Source organism: Pantherophis guttatus, chromosome 11 (assembly GCF_059756535.1).
Source record: "Pantherophis guttatus breed Tessera chromosome 11, ASM5975653v1, whole genome shotgun sequence".
In the NCBI taxonomy this organism is placed as follows: Eukaryota; Metazoa; Chordata; class Lepidosauria; order Squamata; family Colubridae; genus Pantherophis; species Pantherophis guttatus.
The window spans coordinates 9,594,696-9,622,254 of NC_142073.1; the positions used below are offsets into that span (position 1 = coordinate 9,594,696).

General features: G+C 41.4%; 1 protein-coding gene across 18 annotated transcripts in view; it reads left to right on the forward strand.

Annotated features, from left to right (window-relative positions):
* ZNF536 (zinc finger protein 536) overlaps positions 1-27,559 on the forward strand; it is a 444,743-nt gene that overhangs the window by 338,237 nt on the left and 78,947 nt on the right. For 5 of the 18 annotated variants that reach the window (XM_087877031.1, XM_087877032.1, XM_087877034.1 and 2 more), the window contains one exon: positions 13,229-13,289. The exons of the other annotated variants lie outside the window; for them this stretch is intronic. In XM_087877031.1, the coding sequence (XP_087733157.1) occupies positions 13,229-13,278 (50 nt within the window). In that variant the 3' untranslated portion in view covers positions 13,279-13,289. The remainder of the gene's footprint in view (positions 1-13,228; positions 13,290-27,559) is intronic. 18 annotated transcript variants of the gene reach the window in all.

Below are 27,559 nucleotides of genomic sequence, written 5' to 3' on the forward strand. Positions count from 1 at the left end.
ATTTGATTTGCTGACCAAATGAATTCTGTAATCACAATCTAGGCTTTTTATGTTTATGTGAAACAAAGCAGTAAATTTAGATCACTTTAATCACATGTGAAAATGATGGAGTTTCAAGGGACTAGGTCCTGGAAACTGTGGAAGGACAGAAGATTAAAAGAGAGAGAGAGAGGGAGGGGGAGAGAGAGAAAGAAAGGGAGGGAGAGAGGGAGGCAGAGAGAGATTCTATAAACATAATCTTTTTTTCCTGACTATCTTATTTAGTAAATTAGCTCATTCTAAATATTTCCATCCGTCCCTTTTTATAGATCCTTCGCTTCAACCAAAGAGGCAGAAATTGCTCTATCTGGAAGGGTATTCTGGAAGTTCCTGCAACTTTAGATTTGAGATGTCCATTTTCCTCACAGATCCCATCTTATTGTTACTTTTATTTTCGACGATTGCATGTTCCCGAGCAAACGTCTTTCTCCTGAGACCATCTCAGGATACAATTTGCACATGTGGGTGGAAGTGAAAAAACATTTCCATAATTCATCATCAAATTATGTCCATTCATAAGGTCAACAAGATGAGATGTATGCGCTTCTTTGTAATCTAATGAATCACTGGTGTTTTTTTTTTTCATCCGCTCAGACATCTGTTCTTTTAATGCCTATTTTAAAAGGGGAAAGGCACTTCTTTTGATTGTGAGGCAATTATTCGAAGAGAATGGCCTTTTATAATTCTTAACTTATATCTGGAGATAAAGACAACTAGGAGATTTGAGGGCCGTATGAAAGATTTTTTTTTTTCATTCAAAGTGAAGCCCAGTGCATTTTGGGCACTGTGCCAGCTTCATTTGGGTGTGAAAATGTCTGGCATTTGGCTGGAGTTTTAGTTGCAGTTGAGTACACTGCTGTGAATTGGCTTTTCTGCCTGGTGAATAAACAATGTGAAAAAGATGGGAGGCTAGCAGTGGAATGATCCCATCATCCTCCAAGGTCTTGCTTTTATTTCCCTTTTCGACGGAATTCCTCTTGCATGGGATGCTAGGATAACAATTACATGCTCCCAGTCTGCCATCCTGTCTGCATGATTAAGCTGTAGTCCAACAAGCTCCAGTCTCACGCAGTCATTTGTGGAAGGACACAATTGGAAATGAGATTGTAAATACAATTGTAAATATCTAGAGCACATGAAGGAAAGAGTTGCCCTTAAAGGAGAATATTTGTAGCTCCGGATTGAAATGAAGAGTCCTTGGTGCTCTCTGAGCTTGGTTGTTTTCGTGCTTCAGTAGGTAAAACTACTAGGTAACTAGGTAACTAGGTAACATCATCAGTGCTGAGGATGTTACTGTCAAATGCCAGAGAAATCAGGAGATCCGGGCAGTTCAAATAGGTGTAATGATTTTTTTTTAAAATTTGATTTATATGCCGCCCTTCTCCGGAGACTCAGGGCGGCTTACAATGCGTTAAGCAATAGCCTTCATACTTCTGTATATTTATACAAAGTCAGCTTATTGCCCCCACAATCTGGGTCCTCATTTTACCTACCTTAGAAAGGATGGCAGGCTGAGTCAACCTTGAGTCTTGGAGAGATTCGAACCAGCAAGTAATTGCAGGCAGCTGTGTTAATAACAGGGTGCTCAGACCACTGTACTATCAAGGCTCTTATTTATTTATTGTAAGCTTAAGTTTTCTACAAGAATCTGAACTACTAACGGTAAAAACAATTTGGCGGTAGATAAGGAATTCACGGTGGGCTGGACTTAGATTACTTGTGAGTGCGAAGGGACTCATGAATGATGACACATTTGACCCCTCCCTCAGGCTCAGCCTGGTCATCTCCCATAGTTACCTAGTTTGGGTAATGAAACATCTGCAAGAAAACTACCAAGCTCAGAGAGTGCCAAGGACTCTTTAAGAGTTGCCCTTTCAGACATAAAGACAGAGGTGGCATTCAGCCGGTTTGTACCGATTCGGGTGAACCAGTAGTGGCGACTGCGGTGGGCCTGCCCACCCGCCCCGGCATAATGCCATCCTATTTAGCCATGTTTTTGAGGCTGGGCACATGCGCGGAAGGCGCATGCGAGAGCAAAGTGCGGAAGGCGCATGCACGCAGAGAACCAGTGGTAAGAATACGTGAAACCCATCGCTGCATAAAGACCCAGCAGGAGCACACTAGATGGTGATCGAAACACATGTGTATTTTGCCTCTTTCCTTCACAACCCGATTTCAGTTCGACAGGATTTGGTTTCAGGTAGTGGATATAGGCCCACAGCATTCATGTTTTCCCTGAAGCAAGAAAAACAGGGAACATGTACAAGGCTGACCTAAGACTTTTTCTGTCAGAGGTGTCCTCTCCTATTCTATCTCAAGAATAATTGATTGGACTGACCATTGACTCTTTCTCCAGTCTTTCCTGTGTCCGAATACAGTATGTAGATGAAAGGTGCAAGACATATAAGCAGTGGTGAAATCTGATTTTTTTTACTACCGGTTCTGTGGGTGTGGCTTGGTGGGAGTGGCTTGGTGGGCGTGGCAGGGGAAGGATACTGCAAAATCCCCATTCTCTCCCCACTCCAGGGGAAGGATATTGCAAAATCTCCATTCCCACCCCACTCCAGGGGAAGGAGACTACAAAATCCCCATTCCCTCCCCACTCCAGGGGAAGGATATTGCAAAATCTCCATTCCCACCCCACTCGGGGGCCAGCCAAAGGTGGTATTTGCCAGTTCTCCGAACTGCTCAAAATTTCCACTACCGGTTCTCCAGAACCTGTCAGAACCTGCTGGATTTCACCCCTGCATATAAGGTATCTACTAGCATTTGTCATAAGAGGTGACTCTTTCATTCTACCCAGAGGTGGTATTCTGTCGGTTCATACCTGTTCGGACAAACTGGTAGCGGCGACTGTGGGTGGGCCTGCGTAATGCCGTCCTATTTAGCCACTTTTTTGAGGCCGGACACATGCGCGGAAGGCGTGCACGTGACAAAGCACATGCGTGGAAGAACGGGCGCATGCGCAGTGAACGGGTGGTAAGCATTTCTGAAACCCACTGCTGATTCTACCTAACAATGGGGAAAGTCTGTTCAATGAAGTCCATGAAAGCTGCCTTTTCAGATAACCTCTTGATGTTCATTGCTTTGGACGAAAGTTCTGGATAGCTAAGTTCCCTTAGTTTTATATAACTGATGCAAGCAAGGAAGAAGAGACAAAGGGACACACACACACACAAAAGGTGTTGGGCAGGGGTGGGTTCTACTTGCCTTTACTACCAGTTCGCAACGGGATCATGCGCGCGCGCCTTGTTTCTGCAAATGTGCAGATCGCCGATGACAACATCCAGGGCAGTGGGCGGGGCCTCCTGCCGGTTTTACTACCGGTTCTTGCAAACCGGTCCGAACCGGGGGCAACCCATCACTGGTGTGGGGTTTCAATTGCATGGTTGCCACCAACATGCTGAAATTTTCACATGCACACACAACTACACCTGCTCTGGTGTGTCTCTACAGAGTTTCCTCCTTCAACCGTCAAGCTTTAGTTTTTTTAAGTATGCGCGCTGTTAAAATCTAGTGAACTCATGAAACCCATAAAATGCTTGGTATGTGCCACCCATTTGTTACAGTGAGATGAACATATGAAGTTAATTAATAGATAAAATAAAGCGCACAATTGTGATTTTAGGAATCCAAATTCTTCTGCTGTCATTGTTCTTCAAGCAAGCATTTTTTCCCCACTTCTTTCTGTAGCCCCAAAACAGAAAGAAAACTCATTTAGTTCCTTAAAGGTAGGTGTTGAAATCATTAATAAAAGATGTGCCAATTAAACACACACACACACATGAACCAAACTGGTGATACCACAAATGTGGAGATAAAATACTGCAGGAATAATTAGATGCTAGCATCAAAAATGCTGCATTAAATTAAAACAGTGGGGTGTTTCCATTTACGGTATTTTCAAATTTTGCTCTTTACCTGTCAGAGTTTATCTTTAAAGTTGGTTTTGATTTTGTTTCCTCATGGTACTTATTTCCCTTTCATTTCCTTTCTCTTTGATGTGCTTTTCTGGAGCTTGTTTGGACCTTTCTGGATCATTTTTGCTCCATCTGCTATAAATAATTGGACCCAAACAGTTAGCTCACCTAATAAAGAGTCACCTTTTTGAAATATATTGGAATATGAGGAACAGTGATTTTAGCCCTCTGTAATGCAAAGGAGGTGACCTTAATGGAATTAACAGAATCACAATTGGAAGCAAGGGAAAAAAATAGAGCAATTTATAACTTTCCTCTTTTACATTTCCCTTTTTTATATTAGTAGGAATTGTAAAACAGACTTGCAACTATACCAAAAAGGATAGGAGCTATTATGATTAGTCATACAATCAGCCAGATGTTTGGACTGGATTTGGTATTTTTATCCATCTATCAAATCCCTCTCAAAGACCTGGAATAGGCAGATAATATTGTTTGATGATATTAAAAGTATTGTGGCAAGATGTCTGATAGTGATTGTCTTAGTGATCGATGGTGACTTTGGTTATTATGGTTCATCACACAGTCAGCCAGGTGTTCAGACTATAATTTGGCATTTTTGTCCACTTATCGTGCCCTTCCCAAGGACCTGGGATAAGTAGATGTTGTTTGATGGTGTTAGAAGAATCGTTGTAGGATGGAAGCTGTTCCAAGTAAAGCTGCCTTCTCCAATTGACTCTTGGTGAATTTGTCAATGCCAATGGTGTTCAAGTGATGCTCCACTTATTATTATTGTAATTATGAGTAATCTGCAGTTAGATTCACAATCTAAGACTAAAAAGTAAAGGTAAAGGTTCCCCTCACACATATGTGCTAGTCATTCCCAATTCTAGGGGGCGGTGCTCATCTCCGTTTCAAAGCCGAAGAGCCAGCGCTGTCCGAAGACATCTCTGTGGTCATGTGGCCGGCATGACTAAATGCCAAAGGCGCACAGAACGCTGTTATCTTCCCACCAAAGGGGTTCCTATTTTTCTACTTGCATTTTCCAAAGTTTTCAAGTTTTCCTAAAATATTCTTCATTTTCAATGAAAAATGAAAAATTGTATTTTTTGGACTATTTATTTTTATAAATTAAAAATCACAAACCAATTAAAACATTTAAAAATTTGTTCTTAAGCCAGCCCAGCTTGCTGGAAAAAGTGGGTTTTAAGGGCACAATGGAAGGCATTGAGGACTATAAGATGCACCTAAATTTAAAAGAGGAAAACAAAAACAAAAATGTTTTTGGCCTTCATTTTTGGCCCTTTTTTGGCCTTTTCCAGCCTTTTTTCAGACCATTTTTGGGGCTTTTTTCAGCCTGTTTCTGGGGCTTTTTTGGGCCCATTTTTGAGGCTTATTTGGCCCGTTTTCAAGGCTTTTTTGGCCCATTTTGAGGCTTTTTATGGCCCGTTTTTGAGGCTTTTTTTGGCCTGTTTTCAAGGCTTTTTTTGGCCTGTGTTTTTGGGAAAAATGGGCCAAAAAAGCCTTGAAAAAAGGCCTGAAAAAGGCCAAAAAAGGCCCAAAAGTGGGGCTTGTGGAGGCCAAAAAATGGCTGATGGGTGGGCGGGGCTTCAGCAATATTCGGTCTATAAGGCGCACAGACATTTTCACCCCCTTTTGGGAGACAAAACAGTGAGTCTTATAGTCCGAAAAATATGGTAATGGAAATGGTTTCTTGATGACCAAAGTGATGGATACACACACAAACACACAAAACAAAAGCACTTTTCAATACAGTTAGACCTCAACTTACAACCCTTCATTTAGTGACCGTTCAAAGTTACAAGAGCACTGAAAAAAGTGACTTATGACTGTTTTTCACACTGATGACCATTGTAGCCTCCACCATGGTCACCTGATCAAATTCCAGGTGTTTGACAACTGGCATGTCCTGCGTTTATGACAGTTGCAGTGTCCCGGGGTCATGTGATCCCCATTGTGACCTCCTGACAGGCAAAGTCAATGGGGGAGCCAGACTTACTTAAAACAGTGTTGCTAACTTAACAAGCGCAGTGATTCACTGAACAACGATGGCGAGAAAGATGGTAAAATCAGGGCGGGGGAAAAAATCTCACTTAACCATTGTCTTGCTTAGCAAGACAAATTTGTGGCTCAGTTGTGGCTATAAGCCATAGGAGGGCTACCTATACAGTCATCGGGAAATGAAAGAAACGAGTAAATAATAAATATTAGAAGCCAAGATCAATTCAATAATAAAAACACCCCCAAATCTTCTACGATGCCAATTCTGCTCTACAAAGTCTTAGAAGGTTGAAGCTGCCAAAAGTTCCAGAGTCCTCTTAGCCTTTGTCTCTGATACACAGAAGGACTGGCAGAAGCCATTGTTGCTATGAACATCCTCCTCTAAAGTCAAAATATTAGAAGTTTCAAATTTCAGGCTGTCAAAATTGCCAGATTTTATTTTATTTCCCTCCCTCTCCCCCGCCCCCCTCGGCAATCCACCACCATGGGTTAGGTTTTTTTATTTACTTCATCTCTCCGTTCTGTGCCAGTCAACTAGCTGTAAAGTAATTGTGTTATGAAATGAAATTAGGAGGGCGAACACAGATGCACAGGGACAATATTTTGACTGGGGAAAATGCCTAATGAAGCCGTTAAAGACTGAAGAGTGGTTATGGAGCTGCTGCGTGATTTCTTCCTAGTCAAAACAGGTTTGTGAATGGGATTCCCCCCCGCCCCAGCCCACTCTCATCATCACGGAGGCTTGCTTATAGAATCTGCTTCCCCTTAAATTGCTAACATTTTACCTTCCAGAGCTGGAGGTGGTGCAATATTAAAGTTTTTAAAAATGTCAAAGCGTACTAAAAAGCAGAGACATCACCCTGCCAACAAAAGTGTGTATAGTCAAGACTATGGTTTTCCCAGTTGCAATGGATGGCTGTGAAAGTTGGACCATAAGGAAGGCTGAGAAGGCCAAAGAATTGAGGCTGAAGAATTGAGGAAGAATTGAAGAATTGAACTCTGGTGCTGGAGAAAAATCTGTGAATCCCTTGGACTGCAAGGCGATCCAACTGGTCAGTCCTAGAGGAGATCAACCCTGATTGCTCTTTAGAAGGCCAGATCCTGAAGATGAAGCTCAAATGCTTTGGCCACCTAATGAGAAGGAAGACTGACTGGAGAAGAGCCTAATGCTGGGAACGATGGAGGGCAAAAGAAGAACGGGACATCAGAGAACGAGGTGGCTGGATGGAGTCACTGAAGCAGTCAGTGTGATCTTAAATAGACTCCAGAGGATGGTAGAGGACAGGAAGGCCTGGAGGAACATTGTCCATGGGGTCGCGATGGTTCGGACACGACTTCGCAACTAACAACAAAAATTGTCAAATGTTGAATGTCTGCTTATATCTCTGCTAATACAGCGGAATAAATTAAAGATGGTGTGGGAGTTGGGTTTTTGTTGTTGTTGTTGTTGTTTTGCCTATAGAAGACATCTTAGTGGTCCCCTTTTGGCTTAAAAGATAAAGGTAAACTTTGTGGGACTCCAAACTTCAGATGTACCAATAAAGGAGAATATTTGTAGCTCAGGATTGAAATGAGGGGTTCTTGGGGCTTTCCGAGCTGGGTGGTTTTCTTGCAGATGTTTCATGACCCAAACTAGATAACCTCATCAGTGCTGGTCTTCAGATGTTCTAGAGGTTCGGATGTTCTAGAGCTTATTGTACACAATTAAATTCTATCTGAAAGCCCAAGCAAGTGAGAATGTATTATGCTTGTCCACAATTCCATTACAGTGGTTTTGCCATTTGGAAAACCTTTCTGGTTCATCTGATGATATAATGGCAGTGTTCGTAATTCAGCAAGAATCTATGATTTGAACTACAGTCAAGACAAAGCTGGCGTCCAAAGAAATATAATATTTTTATGCCCCCTTTTAGTCAGTCTTGACTCCTGGAAAATGCCAAGCAAAGTCCCTGGAGTTTTCTTAGCAAGATTTCAGCACTGGTTTGCCATTGTTTTCTTCCTAGCATTGAGAGAGTATACAGGTAGTCCTCAATTTACAACCGTTTGCTTAGGGACTGTTCGAAGGTTTTTTGTTTTATTTTTAATTTGATTTATATGCCGCCCTTCTCCAGAAACTCAAGGCAGCTTACAGTGCGTTAAGCAATAGCCTTCATACTTTTGTATATTTATACAAAGTCAGCTTATTGCCCCTACAAACTGGATCCTCAATTTACCTACCTTAGAAAGGATGGAAGGCTGAGTCAACCTTGAGCCTGGCGAGATTCGATCTTACTTTAATTGCAGACAGCTGGTGTTAAATTACAGTGCTTTTGTCTGTTGAGCTATTCAGGCTCCTGGATAAGTTACGATGACACTGAAAAAAAAGCGAACATGTGATCAAAATTTGGATGCTTGGCAACTGCAATATTTATTGCAGTCTGGGGTCCTGTGATGATCCCCTTTTGCGACCTACTGACAAGCAAAGTCAATGGGGAAGTCAGATTCACTTAACAACCGTGTTACTAACTTAACAAGTGCAGTGATTCACTTAACAAACATAGAAAGAAAAGCCGTAAAATGGGGCAAAACTCACTGAACAAATTTCTCCCTTTGCAACATAAATTTTGGTCTCAATTGTCGTCATAGGTTGATGACTACTTGTGACTGGCCCAAAATCATCCAGATCAGTGGTGAAATCCAGCAGGTTCTGACAGGTTCTGGAGAACTGGTAGCGGACATTTTGAGCAGTTCGGAGAACCGGCAAATACCACCTCTGGCTGGCCCCAGAGTGGGGTGGGAATGGAGATTTAGCAATATTCTTCCCCCAGGAGTGGGGATTTTGCAGTATCCTTTCCCTGCACACCCACCAAGCCCCACCCACCAAGCCACACCACACCCACCAAGCCACGCCCACAGAATCAGTAGTAAACAAATTTGGATTTCACCACTAATCCAGATAGTTTCACGCCTAAGGCAGGATGAAAACTAACAGTCTCCAGTTTCTAGTTCAATACCTTCCCCATTAAACCATACTTCCCTTTGGGAAGAGAGAGAGAGAGAGAGGGTGACTAGCTCAAGGTCACTTGGCTGCCTTTGTGCCTAAGGTGGGACTAGAACTCACAGTCTCCCAGTTTCTAGACTGATGCCTTAACCACTATACCAAACTGAAAAACGAATACAATTTGGGAAGCATGTGCTCTAAGTTATGTGATATTCATCAAGAAAGCTCCATATTTGAAGGCAAAAATCTGGAATATCTGTAACATCAACCTATCCCTTCTTAAAGCAATAATGTCTTTTCTTGGGACAGCATAGCTGCAGCATGAACCTAGTGTGTTAATTTTTTCATTTGATTAAAGGAATTGTAGACAGATGCCATTTGCACACTCCAAGTGTTCCAAGCCACATTTTTTTGCCTTTGAATCTGCCATACAACCCTATAAATCAAAAAGAGAGAGGGGAACTGTGAGTGATTATATTATTTTCATTCATTTTATCATTTATTTACAGTCTTTTAATATGCCGGTTTCCACCAAGCCCCATCAAAATAATGACAAAGATGGTATATAAAAGCTGTAAAACAATATTGAAAGAACATTTGAACCGAGGAGTAATATTTTTTTAAGGATTTCAAAGCTGGTTTAATGCTGATAGAGTTGGCTAAATTCAATAGAAATGGGAGTAGGAATTCATCACTCTTCACTCTGGTGCTGGGGAAAAAAAAAAGAATGTAGAAGACACAAATGGCATCCTGCATCATCAGGGAGATAATTATCCTTCCTTCCTATATATAAAAATAAAATAAGCCCTTCTCATCCCCCAGCGTTATGTGTCTTCTTCAATCTCAAGTCCTCTAGCGGAGGCTTGGGAAATGATGAGGAAGGACACTCGCCTCCCACTCAGAAAGCTGAGAGGTCAATCCTAGATAACGGCAGATGTTTCTCTCCTAGGGTGCAAAGAAAAAAGAAAATCTGCTGCGAACTCCACATAGGTGTCAGGAAGGGAATCTTGTCAGTAAATGCTCAGCGCCAGCCAGTCGCCCTGATTCTACCCCAAATTAAGGGATTACAGGTTCATAAAAAAGTTTTTTTTTTTAATATTTACAAAAACCTGGTGGAATCCTTTTCTAATGGTGCCTGGAGAACGATGGGCCATGCTGTCTTTTAAATAGGATCATAGCACACGGATCTGCTGTTCCGTTGGCCTTGTTTTGAACTCTGCCAATGTTTTGACAACCGACATCTGAAGGAGCATTCTCTCATTGGATTGCTATTAATTCAGTTAAAATGTAGGAGACCAGAGAATAAGCAGGGAGCTCAAGCTCGCAGAGGGCTAAGGAGACCTTTAGATTGCTCAGGCATCCCGTTCAGGCTGTCCTTTGCCCTCTCTTACATTCCTTATTATAGTACATTAAAACCCTTTGCTCTATCAAATTGACAAAGGCAGCTATAAAAGGGGTCCTTTCTAATACCCAGTAATATAAACTATGTTTGTACACTTACGACATAATCCCTAATTACTTCCATACTTTTATGCGTAAAGAGCTTCAACTGTCTTGTTTTAAGCATGCTTACTGAGTGGAATGAATTCCGGTGGGTTTTTTTTTTTTTTTTTTAATACATACAAGGCAATTTGTAGAGAGAGAAGGACTCATTTCTGGATTGGCGAGATGGCTCCTATTTAAAAAAAATAAATACGTCCGGTGTCATTGATCCATTGCATCTTGAATCAGGATGTGACCAAAAGAGTTTGTCCATGACCCTGACAATAGCCTAGAGTGCTTAAAGCAATTACCCTACCTTTTCATAACAATGTTTATGAAATTGCTTTTTGGTTGCTTACCGTGGATGTCTTAGCCGTGTCAATAATTCTAAGCGAACGTCTTGGATTGACACTTCACCTTTTTAAGAATCGTTTTTAAGAGGATAAAAAGGTAAAGGTAAAGGTTCCCCTCACACATATGTGCTAGTCGTTCCCGACTCTAGGGGGTGGTGCTCATCTCCATTTCAAAGCCGAAGAGCCAGCGCTGTCCGAAGACGTCTCCGTGGTCATGTGGCTGGCATGACTAAACACCAAAGGCGCACGGAACACTGTTACTTTCCCACCAAAGGTGGTCCCTATTTTTCTACTTGCATTTTTTTTACGTGCTTTCAAACTGCTAGGTTGGCAGAAGCTGGGACAAGTAACGGGAGCTCACCCCATTAAGCGGCACTAGGGATTTGAACCGCTGAACTGCCAACCTTTCGGTCAACAAGCTCAACGTCTTAGCCACTGAGCCACTGCGTCCCTCTTTAAAGAGGATAGTTTTTGTTATATATAATAACCAGGAGACATTTGTGGCAGTGCCTTGTGGATTTTTTGCCCCTGCTACATATTGTTGCAACATAATCCTTAAAGGATCACCAGAATTGATGTCTGGGGCAAAAGTGGATAAGGACTTTTTAAGATGGAACAACTTCCTATAGTAAGTGAGAGAAAAGCAGAAATGGCAATGAGACGGTAACCTTGCTAGCATTGGCCATTGTTTTATTTTTATTGGTGGATCATTTCATCTATTTTTAAGGGTGTTGGTGCATTAACTGGACTATGGGCCATGTTTAGTAGGGAGACAAAAGTCAGAATCCAATAAGATCCAGGGGATCATATTTTGTCTCCTTTGCCTGATTCCTATGACCCAATCACAGCTCTTCAGTTTCAAATGGAGCTATCCATGGTCCTGCTTTTTTTGTTAGAACTATTTTCTCCATCCTTCAAATAATTACTCCTGACTGAATTCTGACCAACTCTAAACTCTACCTAAATTTTAACAGTTCTTCCTAAAATTTGGGGGAAGAGTCTGCATGTTACTTTGGGCTTTTGTATGGAAAAATTAATAGTTTAAAAATAAACACATGCACTTGTTCCTAAGAGTTAAAGCATTTTCCCTGTTTCAATAAGGAGAAAAAATAATTACAACTTAGTCATCAATAGTTTGAGAAATGAGCTCATAGCCCTTCCTCTCATTTAAACATTATCCATGGAATAGATGGTTAGAACTCCATTACACATTAATGTTAAACACTTAAACATTTCATATATAATATGGAGGTCAGGCATATTATTCTTTCATTACCAAGAAGTCATATATCAAATCCTTCACAGGAAACCTGGTTCCCAAGAAAATAGGAAGATAAATATATTGATCACAACCTCTTTGTCAAATTAGGCCAAACCCTTTGAACTAAGTCAGAAAGTTAGATTTTGAATAAAGAGTAGCTGAGTGAAGCTTCTTTTTTAATTGGTCAAGAGTTATAGGAAATCATTGGGAGCTGAGCAAACAGATGAGTACATTCTTATGCATGTCCAAGTGGCCATTTTTGCAAGCTCTTCACTGTCCAAAATTTGCACCATTCTTATAAATCTGATGAAAAAATTCCAAATCTTGAGCAACAAGTCATGTATAGGGTGTCAAACTTGGGAGCAAAAGGGATAGGCCAAAGAAAGAAGCATAATTCAGAAAGATTAGAGGAGTTAACATCTTAACCTTTCTGGTTCAAGACTGAGCCACAAAGGAGCAACAGTTAGTGTCTTGCTTTCTCTGTCTCGCACACAAAGAAAAATGCTGAACTCTTGAGTTTTTTTCCCTCCTGGAAAGAGTTCTGTTTTTCTACTTCATTCCTTGGAAAGCTTATTGTTGTTTTTCTTGGAATTTCATACACTGGTGCTTTTAAGTTTGCCTTATTGTTGTCTAATGGTAGAGCACGTAGGATGCGGTGTTGTTTCTTATAAAAATAAAAATAAAACTAGATCAACGAGAGGACTTAAGCTGTCTGTCTTTGGGATGTAACTAAAAAATGGGAAAGAGAAGATATTTGTGTACATGGTTAGGTGAACCTCATAACTTGGATAAATATATGAAGCATAAAGAAACTCACATCTTACCTATGTGGATTTCATTCAAGCTGTTGGTTGAACTGATTCAATTTGTAGCACCAGACAGCTGTCTAGAACTAAGACTGCTGTGAATCGGTCACAAGGAACACAAGTCTATTTCACACCTATTTTAAAGTTTGGAGATGATGGTGCCGTATCTATTTCTATCAGCGTGTAGCAAATCTCACACTCGCTTTCCCTTTCCCTGTGAAAAGTAGTTCGTTCTTTCTTTCTTTTCTTGAGCCTTGCAATAAGGCTCCCTAAAACAGAAGTGCCTGTGGGGTTTAATCTACAAAATGGTGGTTACATCCAAGGGACAGGGCTTCTATCATAATTTTGTGCCTGCTGTTTTGCAGGTTTTGAATCCTCTGAGGATGGTGCTGTCTTAAACCAAGCTCTTCAGTGAGATCACTCCATGTGAGTAAGCAGGAGTAACATCCAAAGTACTTTGCTTTTAATCTGGAACCAATTCTGTTGTTGTTGTTGTTGTTGTTGTGTTGTTCAGTCGCTAAGTTCATGTCTGACTTTTTGCAACCCCATGAACCATAGCACCCCAGGCTCCCCTCTCCTCCAATATTTCCTAGAGTTTGTCCAAACTCATGTTCATTGCGTTGATGACTCTATCTAACCATCTCCATGGAGCAGTGATGGCGCAGTGGTTAGAGTGCAGTACTGCAGCCTACTTCTGCTGCCTGCTGGCTGCCTGCAATTTGGCAGTTCAAGTCCCACCAGGCTCAAGGTTGACTCAGCCTTCCATCCTTCCGAGGTGGATAAAATGAGGACCCAGATTGTTGGGGGCAATATGCAGACTCTGTAAACCGCTTAGGATTGATTTCCTTTAGGACTGACTGGTCTGATCTCTTTGCAGTCCAAGGAACCAATTCTGCCCATCTCCAAAAGTCCTAAATTATCACAGGTTGTTTCAGCCACAATTGATTGCATGGCTATCCATTGTCAAACTTGACTTCCCATCAATGCCCCATTGATCATTAATCCTTTGGCGCATATTGCATAGTGTTTTCACACCGCCTAGAGGAATGCACTCACTACTGTGGCTGGATTTTCATGTGTCATACTAAGCCATCATGTGATGGTTGGTTGGTTTTGATTTAGCATAATGTGTCAACCTAGCCAATTCTTCTTTAATCAATGAACCATGGTTAAGCAGACCAAGAATTACAGTATGAATCCAGCCAGAGGAATTTTGTCTGTTGTAGCTGTCTTACTCAAAAATATTAAAGGCACAGAACAGCTGCATGGTTGCAATCTCCCAAATCTTTGGCATACAAGAAGAATTTCCATTGAACGGAAGAAAATAAAATGGCGTTATCTTTCAAAAACTAATACCCTGCCTGTCCAAAGACATCTTTCTTTTAACTACAACCAGTGGTCTTGTCTGAATCTCACCTATATGTAGCTCCGCTGTTCTACCACAGCAGTCATGGTGAGATGTCGAAAGGAGTGTCAACAAATCGGACAAGGTATAATTTCTTCCTTTCTTTTTAGTCAATGCGTCCCTGGCCTTATTTTAGTTCAGCATCATTTCTCAGTTGCAGATTTTTGAGTGACACGCAGAATGCAAAACAACATAAAAGGTTTGCCCTCAGGCAAATGTGTGTCCACCTAGGACTTTAATTATTCTTTCTGAATCACGTACAATATGCAAAAACCCAGTTCCCTGCATAAAAATCAGATGCATATCGTTTGGGTGTATTGTTGTTGTTATTATTATTATTGCTATTGCTATTATAATTACTACTATTTTGGGATACAGAGCAGGCGTTTGCAAAGGAGTTTCTTGAGCTGATGGCTCTGATATTAGAGACGAAGGAAAACCAACTTTCCGATGTAATGTTGTAACAGAATGTAAACATCCCTTCTTGCGGTTTGTTCTCTTCTTTGTAAACACATTGCCTTCATTCAAAAGTATTTGCTAGATGTATGGAGTCTGCAACATGCCATATTCTGCTTCTTTCCCCATTGTTAGCTCCCATTTTTCACCAGTTAAAGTTTAGCCCAAGGATATTTTCACACAGCATGGCTGAACTGCTCTAGGAAGAGTTTGTGGTGTTTTCTGTTTTAAGATACCAGTTTATTTATTTCTCTATATATCTATTTATCATCATATATCTCTATATTTATCTCTATTATCTATCTTCTGTCTGTCTGTCTGTCTATCATCTAACTATATCATTCTATACCATCTCTCTATTCTATTCTATTCTATTCTATTCTATTCTATTCTATTCTATTCTATTCTATTCTATTCTATTCTATTCTATTCTATTCTATTCTATTATCTGTCTATCATCTAACTAAATCATTCTATCACCATCTCTCTCTCTCTCATTCTATTCTATTCTATTCTATTCTATTCTATTCTATTCTATTCTATTCTATTCTATTCTATATCTATCTACCTACCTACCTATCTATCTATCTATCTATCTATCTATCTATCTATCTATCTATCATCTATCTAACTATATCATTCTATCACCATCTTTCTCTCATTCTATTATATCTATCTATCTATCTATCTATCTATCTATCTATCTATCTACCTATCTATCATCTAGCTAGCTAGCTATCATTCTATCATCTATCTAATTATATCATTCTATCACCATCTCTCTCTCTCTCTCTTATTCTATTCTCTCTCTCTCTCTATCATCAATCATCTATCTATCTATCTATCTATCTATCTATCTATCTATCTATCTATCTATCATCTATTTCCAAATATTGTAGAACTGAATCTACTTGGTTATCTGAGACGTGACCTGGCTGTTGGGTTGTGTGTTTTTTTTTTAAATGGGGTGGGAGTTAGCAATATCTTTATCTAGACATTTTCATATCTTGACAAAGGTCTCAATTAAGGCTTCATGTTGTCAGCCAGTTTGTGAACATAAAGTCATCTAGATATTTTATTCCCCCCCCCACATACATCCTATACTACCCAAGATGCAGAAATGGTTCTATTTTTAATCCATGATGATTTGCTTCAGATATGCACAATTCAAAAATCAAGTGGAGCAGTCCACAAATAAGAACAATATTTTTCACAAGGATGCATCCACAGTGTACTTAAGCATAACACTGTAGCTAATTGCTGTTATTTATAAACCTTTGTACCTTTTTTTAAAAAAAGTCATTGGAATATGAAATGGGGAAGCATTTGGACGTAGGTTTTATAGTGACAGCTCCTGCAGAGACATGGAGAAGGACGGTGGGGTGAAAACAGGGTTATGCTCGGATGAGTGTCGACAAGATATCTTAAAGTTTCAGGAAAGCTAAATATTTCACAGGTGCCAGATTCATGAAAGAAATATGCTAGTCTGCCCTGTGAGATAAATCAAATTTCTGGTTGGCAATAGCAGGAATCCGAGGTTCCTTCTTCTTCAGCAGTCCAATAAAAAGAGGCCTCTCCACCATTTCCATAAATTTGATTTCAGCAAAAAATAACAACAACAAGAGCAAATCGTATTTAGTAAACCGGTTTTCCCTCCAACCCCCATTTTTAAATATTTTGCCTTAACTACTCGATGGTGCTTTTTAGTATCATTTTACATAATTTAATACAATTTGTTCCATCCATTGGTTTTCATGGAGATACAAGCTGTTCGCTTGTGGAAAAGTTGGCAGTGTCTCTTAGGCTGGCAAGAGTTCATCCTGAGGAGTTCCATTTCAAAGTTCTACAGGGCAACGGCCATTTTAAAGCACATTCACATTAAGATTGAATTAGGCTGTAGCTCCCGTTTGTTTATCGAACAAAAAAAAAATGAAACGGATACCACATTTCCCCCCCTACTGCCTTTGTAAAACATATCTGCTTTGCCTCTACATCTCCAAACCACGGGATGGGATGTACTATTATATTGAAAGGTCCAGGATTTTATGCAGGAGTGGGATTCAAAAATTTTAGCAACCAGTTCTCTGCCTGGTTGCTTGGTGGACGTGGCCATGCTGGGCGTGGCCTACTCGGCCTCCTGCACCACAGCGGGGGTGGGGGTGGCATTTTCATCCTCCCCAAGCTCTGGAGCTTTCCTTGAGTCTCTGGGAGGGCGAAAACAGCCTCCCCCGGGCACAGGAGATAGATGATAGATATTTCAGAGTTGTGTCAAGAAGAACAAGAAACAATTACGTGTTAAGTATTTTAATAAAAGCCATTCCATGATGGAATAGACAGCTTTGGGAGATGGTGAACCTATTGGAAGTTAGATACTCATATGTCAGGGTTACCTTTTCTTGGTAAAAACCCTATGATTCTATCAAAGGTGGTGAAAGATTTCAGTTAAAGATTAGTACATTGAAAGCTTTGTGGGGGGTAGCTTCTCTTTCACTGGTATGCGTATTTAAGGATAAAGTGGGAATCATGGGAATGTTTTCAAAGTCTTTTAAGTGCCTGTCAAGTTCATGATATGGAACTCCATGTAGAAATCCACCCACTGTGATGCTGGTAGAGCATTCTGCATTAGATATCCTTCATCCAATTCATGGATAAATGAATGGATGGAACAACCTAAAAGCTATGGTGAAATTTGCAGGTCTACTCCAAAATTCATAAATACATCTTGGGGAAAAAATAAAAATAAACATCAACAGCCAAACCTGATAGGTTCTGAAGATTCTTGGTGTATGATCCCTTCTTTGAAGATGTAGAACTTCATCACATTTTCCCAACCTGCCATTTCCGATCAGGTCTATAGCTTGAGTCCTACGTTAGCTTGGCCTTCAAAGAAGTGATGAAGTTAGTCTCATAGCCACAGAAACTTGGAATCAAAAGGACAGAAGGAAGATCCAGAGTCGTGGTTAGTATCTGGGCGAACTGCAGTAGATTAGCAACGATTCAGACTTCCTGCTATCTAACAACATGTGCTCCTAAGCATAATTATAATGAGATTCAAGTCCTCTCCATTCTGCTTTATGCAACTTCTTTGTGTAATTTGTCCATAGTGCCTTATATTTTTTAAATACAACAAAACAGCGTGCTTTGATTCATTTTCATTTCATCACCAAGGGTATGCTAATTAAACATGAGTAAACACAGGGAAAAAATGGTAAAGAAATGTATGCAATCTCATGGCTGGTAGATGTGTTTAAAACGTAATTGTTGTGCGTTATCTATTAACTATTTACAAGGTAATCATTCTTATGGCCTAGAAGCCTTCATTGTTACGGCATTGCTTAACATGATGGCAGCTGCACTAACCCACATCTCCAGTGGGGCAACTCCATTTAAAAAGGCAATTCTTCCTTTGGAATCATGCTGCCCTCTCATAACAGAATAGATTCGATAGAGAAAGGTCCGTATAATTTTCTACGAAGCACGGAACTATTTTAAGCAAAAATGAAAGGTTGTAGGTATGGGAGGAGGCTAAGAAAGATCAGCAGGATGCAAGGCAAGTGATCTGTATGGCATCTTACACAGCCAACGATGGATTATAGCTACTCTCTGAAGAATTGGTACTTTCTGTAACCCTATCGAAGCTTCGAGGAGCCCTGTTTACTCGCCTCCCCGGCCATCTGCTCGGAGCATCTGGTAATCAGGTGCAAGCCCCCACATATAGAGCATTCATGCTTAAATTTGCAGCTACCTTGCCACCCACATTGGCTTTTGTTACACTGCCAGCATGTACCTCTTTGTGAATTGGATAACAATCGGGGACTGAGAATTCCACCATCGGTGTGCTGAAATTGTGATGGCTCGGGTGTCAGTATCCTTTCCTGCCAGAGATCTAATTTATCTATTTTCCAGTTTGTTTGTTTGTTTGTTTGTTTGTTTCCTTCTTTACTATAGATACCATATTAAGTTTTCATCTACCGTGTCTATCTTATTGTGTTTCAGACAAAAATGTGTAGATTCCTCTCACATACACACACACATATCCAAACGCACACACATCTAAAAAAAAGTCACTAAATCTATATAAGGACTATAGGAAACCACCTGTCAATCTTGCCTGTCTCAGTTACATCCTCTGAATGAGCCCACTCTTTTTGTGTGCATCTATTATCTGGATATTTGACAAAAGGATTTTTCATATTTTTGACTTCAGAATAATAGAGATGGAAGGGACCTTGGAGGCCTTGTAGTTGAACTCCCTGCTCAAGCAGGAAACCCTACACCATTTCAGACAAAAAGTTGTCCAATCTCTTCTTAAAAACACCTCCAGTGTTAGAGCACCCACAAGTTCTGAAAGCAAGCTGTTCCACTGATTAATTGTTCTAACTGTCAGGAAATGTCTCTTTAGTTCTAGGGTTGCTTCTCTCCTTCATTAGTTTCCATTCATTGTTTCTTGTTCTGCCTTCCTTTTTGCATATCTTTGAATGTATGAATTAATTAACACCACTATCATCATCATCATCATCATCATCTTGTATTCAACTCTTCCCACATAATAAACTTCTTTGTACATATATTTATTACCTTTCTGAAATGTCTACCCTGTTTCTCCGAAAATAAGACCCATCCAGAAAATAAGTCCTAGCATGATTTTTTCAGGATGCTCGAAATATAAGCCCTTTCCCCAAAATTAGCTCCAGTTAAGATTGTCAGCCAGATGGATACATTTAGTACCGTATTTCCCCCAAAACAAGACCTAACCAGAAAATAAACCCTAATGCGTCTTTTGGAGAAAAAATTAATATAAGACCCGGTCTTATTTTTGGGGAAACACGGTATTTGGCCCCTTATGCAATGTATATCAGAAAGTGAAGTCTAATTTGCTGATACAGTTTTCATGCCTCCTTTTTAAGGAGTGATTAGGTGCTTGACAGAATGCTTAGAAATGTCTTTAATTTCTTTCATTCAGAGGGCTGAAGACAAAGTTGCTTCCCCTCAGGATTCCAAAGCTGAAATTGTATATTCAGATGCATAATACACCCAAGTTGAAACATCTTTTCTTGTCAAAAGAGTCAAAACATTCGTTCTGGGAGGAAATTAGGTTGACAGAGAAAGAGGAGAAGCCATAATTCAATGAGAATGTCCATGTTTGATTCCTGGCCTTTTCAGTTGAACACAGTAGGTTGCTGTTTGTGGTGAGACCTGAGATTGTAGACAATTGGTATAGACAATTACTAGGCAAGATACATCAATTGCTTGAGCATCGTGTTACAGCCTAGTAGAATGTACATCCATCTCTATCTGCCTTGTCATTTCCTCTTAACTGCTGTCTCCGACATTTGCTTTTCAGTTCAAAAACATCCAAAAATTGTGGGGATGAAAGTTCCCAGTAGCCTAGGAATAATATGTATTTTGGTCTTTAGCTTGTCCTCAACAGAATATTATCAGGCAACAGATCTCCCCTAATGGATAGGATATGGTCCCATTAGATATTGCCCAGTGGTTATATAGTGAGCTGGGAATGTTCCAAAGATAAGATGGAATTGTTTAGAGATCCTTGTGAGATTTGAAACATTTGATACACATGTCCCAGGATAATGTTGCAGGATTCAATCTGGGTCAATCACTGGGACCAGAAATTTAATCTTCCGAATTTTGGGACTCAAAAAGGTCAGAGAACTTCTCTCTCTCTCCAGAATGTGTCATTCTGGCAGGGAGAGCCCATTCTGGTGGCAGAGAAGTTCTCTGATGATAGGCTCCAGCATGACTCCGAAGCTCAGAAGACTAAACTTCTGGCTTCAAGTGACTGACCCAGATTGAATCTGAAAGATGTCCTCCTCCTTTTATCATGATGTTGATTCTAAAGGGTTTACTCTATTTGAATCCTGCCTATGAGTATCTGAATAGGTTGTTGTTGTTGTTAGTTGCAAAGTCATGTCTGACTCATCTTGACCCCATGGACAATGTTCCTCCAGGCCTTCCTGTCCTCTAACATCCTCTGGAGTTCATTTAAGATCACACCTACTGCTTCAGTGACTCCATCCAGCCACCATGTTCTCTGTCGTCCCCTTCTTCTTTTGTCCTCAATCTTTCCCAAGAATTTCTCAATTCTTCTCCAGTGAGTCCTTCCTTCTCATTAGGTGGCCAAAGCATTAGAGTTTCATCTTCAAGATCTGGCCTTCTAAAGAGCAGTCAGGGTTGATCTCCTCTCTGAATAGGTAGATGAATGATTCTGCTCATCCAATGGGCAGGCGTGCTTGTGAGCAACATATTGAGTGGCTGCGCTTATCAATCTCAAATGCAAGTAATCAAGGTAAGATGCTGAAAAATTGGCCTGATGGAAATTGCAATTGCAATTTCACTTACGTTGCCTTGAAATATCGTTGATGTATCCTACAGATGCATAACAGGAGCCGAACGCTCATATGGCTAATTGCTGAAGCTGAATGCGCTCCCAGCCCTTCATAAGGGACCTTTTTCACAAGTGGGTAAAATGAGCGAGCATTTAGTAAAGGGGTCTTATTGGCGTGAGTCACTAAGCTGGCTTCCCCTGGCTGTTGCGCTGTAAGTCAGTTGGATAAGTTTGACAGCAATTTAAGTCCCATTGACAATTGCTGTCACAATATTGAAGGAAGATTGTATCAACAGAAGTGGTCGACATTCAACCAGTCATATGGACCGGATGAGTTTACCATATGCTTAACTACAAACTTTCCTTGGAACATTGCTTATGACTGCTTGACAAGCTTATGATATCAATCAATACCAAAACTTCATATGAAATGTTAGGTTGGCTTTGAGGAAAGAGAATCTAAGGGGTTTTTTTGGTTAGTGGGTTTGTTTATCAGAGAACAGACAACAGTGGGCAGATTTAATACTGGTGCAGATTAGAATATGCCTACGCTTTTGTTTTTGATTTTGATTTTTTTTTTTTTTGCTTCTTTGCTTTGCTTCCTTTTAATTGTAAAGGAGTTAATTCATTGATTCAGATGGTTGTATCAAGAGTGGGTGTCCTGTTCAGGCCACTGAAGCCATAGGTTCAGTAAGAATCTATGATTTAAACCAGAGGTCACCAACTGGTGGTCTGTGGACCACTGGTGGTCCGCAGGAAAATTTTGGTGGTCCGCAGAAAAATTATTTGCATTTTTTATATTGCACTAAATCAGGCATCCTCAAACTACGGCCCCTGGGACGGATACGTGCAATGAACGTTTGTGTTGCTGCAGAGAGTCTCCCCCTTCGTGGTCTTTTTGTGCGGGTCGGAATGGGGCAGAAATTCTGACTTGGGGTCTGATTCAGCCTCCTGGTGCAGGGCTTTGGGCGAAGGCTGGAGGGAAGCGCCGCTGGGGGTGAAGAGTCAGAGATCCTTGTTCCAATGGTACTGCATCATGGCCTGGAACTGGCTGACCATCTGAGCCCAGGCACCGGTACCTGGCCTTGCACTGGTCTTGGAAAGCCTATGCTCGTAGTCCCTAGTGAGGTGCTTCTGCTGAGCCGCCTTCTCAGTCAGATCCAATTTGAACTGAGCCAGCTGTTTTGCCAATTCTTTTTCGTGTTGGCTGCTTAGCTCCAGCAACTGCTGCCTGTTGGGGCCCTAAGGAGCCCGGGTGGGCAGGCGAGGAATGGCTGGGACGGGAGGGGCAAGTAGAGGCCGGCGAGGCACCCCTCGAAGTGAGTGACATCGAGTTGGCCATGCCCACCCAGTCACATGACCACATTAGCCACGCCCACCCAGCCAGTCATTAGGCAGGTCATATTAGTGGTCCGCAGGATTTAAGATTATGAATTTAATGGTCCCTGAGGCCCAAAAGGTTGGTGACCCCTGATTTAAACCACAGTCATGACAAACTGGATGTATCCAGAGAAGGTGTGTTTACTGATGCTAACAAGGTAATACCCAGAGGTGGTATTCAGCTGGTTCAGACCGGTTCCGGTAGTGGAAATCACGGATGGGCCCGCCTCCCCCGCGCCAGCTCTATGCCATCCTATTTAAGCACCCTTTTGAGGCTGGGCACATGTGCGGGAGGTGTGCGCACCAGCAAAGCACGTTCGTGGAAGGCCAGGCGTATATGTGGACGTGGCGCATGTGAGCGAAGTGAGCCAGTAGGGAAAGTAAGTGAATTACGCACGGTCACTCATGCCCTCGTCACCTCCCGCCTGGACTATTGTAATGCTCTCTACATGGGGCTCCCCTTGAGGAGCACCCGGAGGCTCCAACTGGCGCAGAGTGCAGCCGCGCGGGTGGTAATGGGAGCGACATGGCGCTCCCATGTAACACCTCTCCTGCGCGAGCTGCACTGGCTCCCGCTGGTCTTCCGGGTGCGCTTCAAGGTTTTGGTTACCACCTTTAAAGCGCTCCATGGCTTAGGGCCTGGTTATTTACGGGACCGCCTACTACCACCAATAGCCTCCCACCGGCCAGTACGCTCTCATAGAGAGGGACTCCTCCGGGTGCCGTCAGCCAAACAGTGTCGACTGACGGCCCCTAGGGGGAGGGCCGGATCTGCGCTCCTTCCGCCGTGCTGTGAAGACCTTTTTATTCCATCAAGCGGGCTTGGCCTGATCTCTTCCCTTTTTAAAATATGTAAATTTTAATCTGTTTTTAAATTATTGGGGTATTTTAATTTGTCTGGGCCAAAAAGTTTAATTTGATTTTATCGGGTTTTTAAATTTTGTGTATTTATGTATTTTATTGTTGGCTGTTGACCACCCTGAGTCCTTCGGGAGTAGGGCGGTATACAAATCAAATAAAACCTAAAACCTAAATTCCACCCTGGTAAAACCCCCAATAAAAATGTATATGTTTTGCCATAGATGTATTGAAGGATGAGAGTGTGCGTTTGGTTGTTGTGTTCGGTATGTTGTGAGAGAACAGCCATAATCCTTTCATGTAGTCTTATTATGGCAAGGCATCGTAAATGTTATTTTAAAAGGCATACAGAGATACATACATACAGGCATATATACAGGGATTGTATTTTCTTAGCCTACGGTTAGAATTTGATTTGGCATGTGGGGTAAATCAAGTTGTAGTATGATGGACAGAAGGTGGAAGAGGAGGTGTTAGTAGTTGTGAATCAATGTTTGTAGGCGATGTTAGTAGCTGAAGGTTACAAGCCTTTAAGAAAAGGACAAATATTTGCCATTTTAAACTCCTGATCATGAACACAAAACCCGTAAACACTTCATATAACCAAGAGTGACTTTTAAATATTCTCATCTATATTATATGTAATAAACATGCCAAGTTAGAAATTCAGAGACCAGTTAGACAAACCCCCCACCCCCCAAAATCTGATCCTCTTCTGTTTTGATTTAATCATAATCATAAGTTTATTTGTCAAGCATATATAGGATAACAGGTAAAAGTATAAACATAATTTGAATACATGAAAAGAGTAAGTAAAAAGGAATATTAGGACAGGGACGGTAAGCACGCTGGTGCACTTATGCACACCCCTTACAGACCTCTTAGGAATGGGGTGAGGTCAACAGTAGACAGTTTAAGGTTAAAGTTTTGGGGGTTTGGGGAAGAAACTACAGAGTCAGGTAGTGCATTCCAGGCATTGACCACTCTGTTACTGAAGTCGTATTTTCTGCAATCGAGTTTGGAACAGTTTACCTTGAGTTTGTATCTATTATTTGCTTGTGTATTGTTGTGGTTGAAGCTGAAGTAGTCATTGACAGGAAGGACATTGTGGCAGATAATTTTATGTACTATGCTTAGGTCAGACTGAAGTTGGCATAGTTTTTATTATTATGTTTTATTAGCATTGGGCTAATTTTAATTTATTTACATGTATGGTTAACATTTAACAATGACCAGGATTGAACAATAGGAAAAATATAGATTGAATTTAAGTAGCTTATATGACTCTTCTCACTAGCTGTTTTAGAATGTGCATTAGGTTTTTTTAAAAAAAATTTCTTTCTAGAAATCGCTGCCTCTATTATAAGTGGGGGAAAAAACCTATTGTGCTATATAGATCAATGCAGATAAATGCCTACATAACAGAGCCTGATATACTGAAAAAGTTTATGGTGATCTGAAGACAGGATAAATGGAAGAGCTAGTAAAACATGCATTTATTGATTGGGTATGTGTGTGTATTTCTAGCTGTATGTCAATAAACCTGACAAATATGCTTACCAAAACAAGATATAGGTGTGTTTATAAAGAGGTAAAATATGGGATTAAAGTGTATTTCATGTATTCTGCTGAGAGGTTTTGTTGAAGAATAGCAATAGCACTTAGACTTATATACCGCTTTACAGTGCTTTACAGCCCTCTCTAAGCAGTTTACAGAGTCAGCCTCTTGCCCCCAACAATCTGGGTTCTCATTTTACCCACCTCAGAAGGATGGAAGGCGGAGTCAACCTTGAGCCTGGTGAGATTCGATCTGCCAAACTGCTGGCAGCCGGTGATCAGCAGAAGTAGCCTGCAGTACTGCACTCTAACCACTGTGCCACTGCGGCTCTAAAGGCAGATACTGAAGGCATGTAATCAACTGAGATCAAATAGGGATAACACATACTATTGGAATTCATTGTTGGAATGTATTTCTATGCAACAACTACAGTAGTATTCAGCCAGTAGATGGCAGTGTTTACAAGTTTACAAGTTCTATGGTATATACTCAATGCTCTTTTCTTCTAAATAGAGTTTCCTGTTTCCTGTTACAGTTAAAATAGCCGAGCAGTAAAGCACATGGTGACTGTACTTTTTGTTTGCTCTGTAGCGCTACGTATAAACAGAATTTCTAACACAAACATTGGTCTTCGTGAATTGTGGAGGTGAAAATCGCCAAAATGCTGGACAGAAGATAGCAATGGACCGCTTTTGAACATGTGTGAAACAACAACACGTATACAAAAGTGGTGGGGCTTGCATCACAACACTCCGTCTGTCATTTCACCAATTTTGGTGGCCCCCACAGATACCATTGAACATGCAGCCTTCTAGTAATTAAATCCTCCTCCTCCTCCTCCTCCTCCTCCTCCTCCTCCTCCTCCTCCTCCTCCTCCTCCTCTCTTTCCTTCCTTTCCTTTCCTTTCCTCTGGCCCAGCCAGAGGTGGTATTTGCTGGTTCTCCAAACTGCTCAAAATTTCTGCTACTGGTTCTCCAGAACCTGTCAGAACCTGCTGGATTTCACCCCTGTTTCGGACTTGTGCTGGAGCCCATCCTCAATGAATTTCTCTCTGGCAAAATGAGAAGCTATTCTCTGTGTTGTATTTAGATGGTGCCTGGTCAGTTTTATATGATGCTTTATCTCAGGGGTGTCAAACTCGATTTCATTGAGGGTTGGATCAGGGTTGTGTTTGATCTCGGGAGCGGCAGGGTGTGTGCGGCCCGGAGGGGGGGGCATGGCTAGCTTGATGTCACTCATGTTGGGGGCGCCTGTGGTGGCCAGAGAGCTCTGCCAGCAAAAACAGGCTCGTGAGGCTCTGTTTTTGGATGGGATGGCCTCCTGCAATCCTCTACCAGCCAAAATGGAGCTCGGGAGGGCCGTGTGCAGCCCTCCCGAGCTCCATTTTTACTGGCAGAGGCACCACAGGACAATCCTTCAGTGTTTCCAGGGTGGCCCCACGGGCCAGATCTAAGCACCCTGTGGGCCGGATCCGGCCTGCGGGCCTTGAGTTTGGTTGAGTTTATATGGTGCTTTATTTTTAGATGATGCCTAGTCAGCTTTTTGAAGCAAGCAAAAACAGTGAAGAGGATTTTTGCGGCCTTTAGGGTACTATAACAAAAGCCTAAAAACGTATCACAGCCTTCTCTAACTGCAACTTATACTTAGCACAATCAAGCCAGGTTCGTTTGGACTCTCTTCTTCTTCACACTTTTTATTTTGCTAGGATGCAAATAACCATTCTGAAACAGTTTGACCATCTCCTCCTCCTCCTCCTCCTCCTCCTCCTCCTCCTCCTCCTCCTCCTCCTCCTCCTTCTTCTTCTCCTTCTTCTCTGAGTCAACTCAACATCTCCTCCCCTACTTAGCAAGGCCACTCTGTCTTTCGCAACAAAACATGGCTTAGAGTGATGTATGGACAGTCTGTGACTCGTTGAAAGACAGACTAAATGCTTATGATCTTATCTCAGCTGCCCAGGAGAATTTGGAAAGCAAGCAAGCTTTTGCTAGCTGTAATGTAGCATCGCAGCTGAGTGAATTGCTTACAGTACATCCTAAACCACTGGTGTTAAGCCATTTCTACTTTCTCTCTTCGGTCTCTTAGTATCGAGAGCGCGGTAAGATCAATAGTTTCGAGAAATCTGAACCTAGCCTCTTATGAATTTGTGCATTAGCCTTATTCGCAAGCACTAATATAATTACAGCTGAGACAGATGCCATCCTCAGTTTCTCTTATTTGTCACCACTCTCCCTATTCGTCGATATCAAATTTTGTTTATGCATCTTTGTCTGCAACTGGGATTTGCATTGCTCGGCCAAAAATTGGTTGAGTTTAGATGGTGCCATCTGCTGAATATTCTTCAACGGTTATTAAGCTTAAATGCGTTTTTGGATTCTTTCTTTCTTTCTTTCTTTCTTTCTTTCTTTCTTTCTTTCTTTCTTTCTTTCTTTCTTTCTTTCTTTTTTTCTTCCTTCCTTCCTTCCTTCCTTCCTTCCTTCCTTCCTTCCTTCCTTTCTCTACTTCCTCCCTCCCTCTCTCTTTCCTCCTCCTCCTCCTCCTCCTCCTCCTCCTCCTCCTCCTCCTCCTCCTCCTCCTTCTTCTTCTTTGTCTTCGTCTTCTTCTTCTTCTCCTCCTCCTCTCTGTCTTTCCCTTCCTTTCTTCCTTCCTTTTTTCCTCCCTCCCTCCCTCCCTCCCTCCCTTCCGTAAAATGAAGC